At 46.4% G+C, this 3,899-nt stretch overlaps 1 protein-coding gene across 1 annotated transcript in view; it reads right to left on the bottom strand.

Moving 5' to 3' along the window:
* The window catches only part of col21a1 (collagen, type XXI, alpha 1), a 71,937-nt gene extending 71,343 nt beyond the window's left edge, over window positions 1-594 (bottom strand). Inside the window, exon 1 of the mRNA XM_056292373.1 lies at window positions 478-594. Within this exon, the coding sequence (XP_056148348.1) occupies window positions 478-526 (49 nt within the window). The 5' untranslated portion in view covers window positions 527-594. The remainder of the gene's footprint in view (window positions 1-477) is intronic.
* Window positions 595-3,899: the final 3,305 nt, after the last annotated feature.

A 3,899-nucleotide genomic window follows, 5' to 3' on the forward strand; every position in this document is an offset into this window, starting at 1 on the left:
TCACCGTCCTTCACACACAGTCACCTCTTACGTCCATAAAGTGAGCACAACACATGAAGCAATCTGGTCTTCATACTGCACAATATCTTTTCAGTTTCACGTAATGACAGAAAGACATATTTACATGTTTTGCAGTGGCCAGCCAGCTCTACGGGTCATTCCATTCATTCTTTGCGTGACAGTGGCACAAAACAAGGGACTGACAGCTGTCCCTAATGTCTTCAATGTGCAACTGCTGCAGCACAGGACAACACTAAACTAACATTATATGATGGCATATCAGTCGTATTCAGTCATATCTCAAGAGTGCTAACATGTTCTAACAGTTTGCAGAAATTATTCCCAGGAAAATGACTCCAACAGATTTATTTCATACATAATTCTTAGCCAAAATATGCAGCTCCAGCAACACAGCATTCAGACAATTCAGTCAATATTGCGCCTTACAGAGATGGAGGGAATAAAAGTAAATGTTACCAGAGGTTCGCATCCAGGCCCTTGCATCAATTCCCTTTAATCCTTTCATTGATCGCCAGCGTCTGTGCTGTTCAAAGCCACGGCATTAAGGAAGCTGGGTTTGGGTAGCAATTCATATGTTTCTCTGGTAAATGAAAGCCTATCCTTCTCAGAAGTTCTTTCTGCCTCTCTGCCCCTCTTCTTCCTCCTCTCCGCCCCCCCCCCTCCTCTCCTGAGTTTTACTGGCCTGCAGCCACTCTCAATTACCACGGGTGGAAAGAGAAGCAGATAAGGAGAGCCTGAAACACAGAAACAGACAGACCATGTCTGTCACTGCGAAGGGAAAATCAGAGTAATGAGGCAGCATCCTTCCAAGTGCCGGGTACAGCGTGGTTGTTGTGGCGACAACCGGAGAACATGGGGAATTTCTGAACGCAGGACAGACACCGGCTCAGGCAACGTCTTTCCAAGAACTTGGTTGCACATGCTCAGTAAAATAAATGTGACCAGCACAGAAGTGTTGCGCTGCATGTTACTCCGATTCTGAATGTGTTTCATTTTTCATGCCGCGCTTACGTAACTCTTCTCACTCGTTTCAGTCCTCGGTGAATCACGCTCAGCGAGTCAGCAAACGAACAAGGTGTCAGAAGCTACTGCAGTCCTGCACTGCTCGTACATCTGAAAGTCATTAGACATCCAGAGCACAATCTACTATCTGTTGAGAATGCAGAGTTGTGTCATACTCGCACTCTTGCTGCAATCTGCTGTGCGTCAGCAGCCGAGAGCCTGCATGTTCTGCCTGCTCTCTCTGGAATACTCGTTTAAGAGCCATAATGTTCAGGCACCATACTGCACCCTGCACCATGCAGCAGCTCTCTGTCCAGTTTATACTGGCCCTCATAAAACCCAGCAGGGAGACAGGTCGTGCTGGAGACAGGTCGTACCTTTCCTCACACAGCTGCGCTGTGTTGTCGTCGGCTACTAAACCTGTGCGCTATCCCTTCTTGGTAATCTCAGGGTTGTAAATATGATGTAGAATAATCATATATGGGCAGTGGCCAGTCCAAAAAGCTGACCAAAGAGAACATCCTGTCTCAACATCTGAGCTCAACTTTTTTTTTTATAAATTTAAATCAAACACGAGGCTCAGAACAATCCCTTTTTGTCAAGGCGCTCTAAAAATAAACTGACCATAAAAGTGACACCTCCTATTTGTGGCACCCCTCACAGGCAACATGTGTTTCAGAGGACATGGGTAGAAAATTGGTATCAGTTGTCCATGTCGGGACGTCTCCGCCGTGTCCACGTCGTCCCGGACCTCCAGGACGCCCACCGGCCATGCCGAACGCATCCAACGGTCCTGCAGCCATCAAGCAAACGCCATGTGACATCTTACACAAGAGGCATTTGTTTCACATTTCTTTCCACAGTCGATCAGATATAACCTTGCCCCATGCCAAACCCTGAGGTTTAGCGCATCCTGGTGGTCAAAACAGGGAACTGAATTGTGCAAGCGTTGATCACAGATGTGATGGATACTTTTTCCACAAAAATCCACGGAAAACTCATGGCTAATGAGCACTGTGCACAACACAGTGTGTCTCTGGCACCGGAGTACAACGCAGAGTTGGGCACAATATCAGTGTTCGAGGTGATTGGGAATCAGGGCTTAATGTGATTTAACAGCAGTTTCTGCTCACAGAGGACAGAATTAAAACCATGAATAATGCTGACGTCCCAACAAAGCAATTAACCATTTTGCAACAACCCATAATACAACAGCCCATAATACAACAACCCATAATACAATAGCCCATAATACAATAGCCCATAATACAATAGCCCATAATACAATAACCTATAATACAATAACCCATAATACAATAACCCATAATACAATAACTCATAATACATAATACAGGCGCATTCAACTTATTTCTAAATCACAACCATTTTCCTGAACCTTGCACTGAGATGTTCAGCACAACATGAAATTTCAAACTTGAAAAAACGTAGTGCTTCTATGCTGGAGCTGGGAACCGGCTGCCCCGGGTTTCCGCTCACCAATGCGGTCTTTTTGAAATGATCACTCCAATGTTTTGGGTTTGTTTTTGGTTTTTTTTCCTGCAGATCCTAGCATGATGCAAGTGACCGAGCCCATGGAGGAACTGTGCAGGAGAATTATACAACACTAATACTTTCCATGGAAGGATCTGGCTTCAGCATCCTCTGACACAGGCCGGCGGAGCGGCCCCTCTCGTATGATGCTGCCGTCGCAGAGGGGGGTTCACCGGCAGGGTGACTGACTACGTGCCGTAGGTGGGCGTCTCGCAGGAAACAAAATGTGGGCCAGGAAACAAACTGTGACCAGCCACACACAGGACCTCCATGCGAGTTCCTTCACAAAAACCCTGCCCCTCCACCAGGTCTGAGCTGCGGAAAACGCCGTCCTTGTTTACTTTCATCTCCACAACAAAGTCTAAAAATAACAGGAGGGGTTCACCGAGGGATGCTGCTTAGCCTTCTCTATCGGGCCGCTCCGTGCAAATGTCAAACCATCTCAATCACGCTCAGAACTGTTCTGCTACCACGGCAACCGGTTTTTCCTTCGAGATAACGGTGCACCTCGTTTGTTTCCCTGTTAAGTGGGGCTTTTGAACACATTAGACAGGAAAAACAGGTCCGTTCCTCATAAGCAGTGCACAGCAAGAAAGCCGTGCACGGCAACAGACGCGTTTGGAAACACAAGAAGTGTCTGTGAGCTGTACTGGATAATGTCAGTAAACACCACAACGCCCCGGGGGCGAATAAAACGGGGGTCCACTACTACACACAATGTGAGAGCAACTGGATGAAAACACAAATAAAACCAACCCGAAGGGGCGTTGGGTTGTTTATCCCGCATTAAAAACCTCCCGTTGGTTTTCCATTACTCAAAGCTGCCGTAACGGAAAACCAAACAGACTCCGGGTAATGATCCCGAATCGCCGCCACGGCACATTTATTACTTATCCGCTCCGATCGATCACCGAGCACGTCATCAATACCTCCGTGTGTCAACAGACACGGCGGTTTCATGACTGAGGGTTCGACAGTCTCAGGGGAAGAGGGAAGAGAAACCACCGGCGTAATAAAACAAGTTGATAATCATCATTTTTGGACTTTTATTATAAAGAACAACTATTTAAAGACAGTTCGGACCTGTGAGCTCATTTTAAATAAAAGTATCGAATAACGATGTTCTGTTTTTACAAATGTTCTGCGTCTCCTTCAGATGAATTTCAGTGTACCTGGTTCTGATGAGTTCTCCTCCAGTGTGTATTTACACCAACCCATTTGTTCTAACATACATGTATTAACAAAATCTATCCACCAATCTCTTCCTCCCGTAACCTCGCTCTCCTAGTCACTATCCGTGTTGGTCCGGAGGGTCCACGCTGCCT

Source organism: Lampris incognitus, chromosome 13 (assembly GCF_029633865.1).
Source record: "Lampris incognitus isolate fLamInc1 chromosome 13, fLamInc1.hap2, whole genome shotgun sequence".
Taxonomy (NCBI): domain Eukaryota; kingdom Metazoa; phylum Chordata; class Actinopteri; order Lampriformes; family Lampridae; genus Lampris; species Lampris incognitus.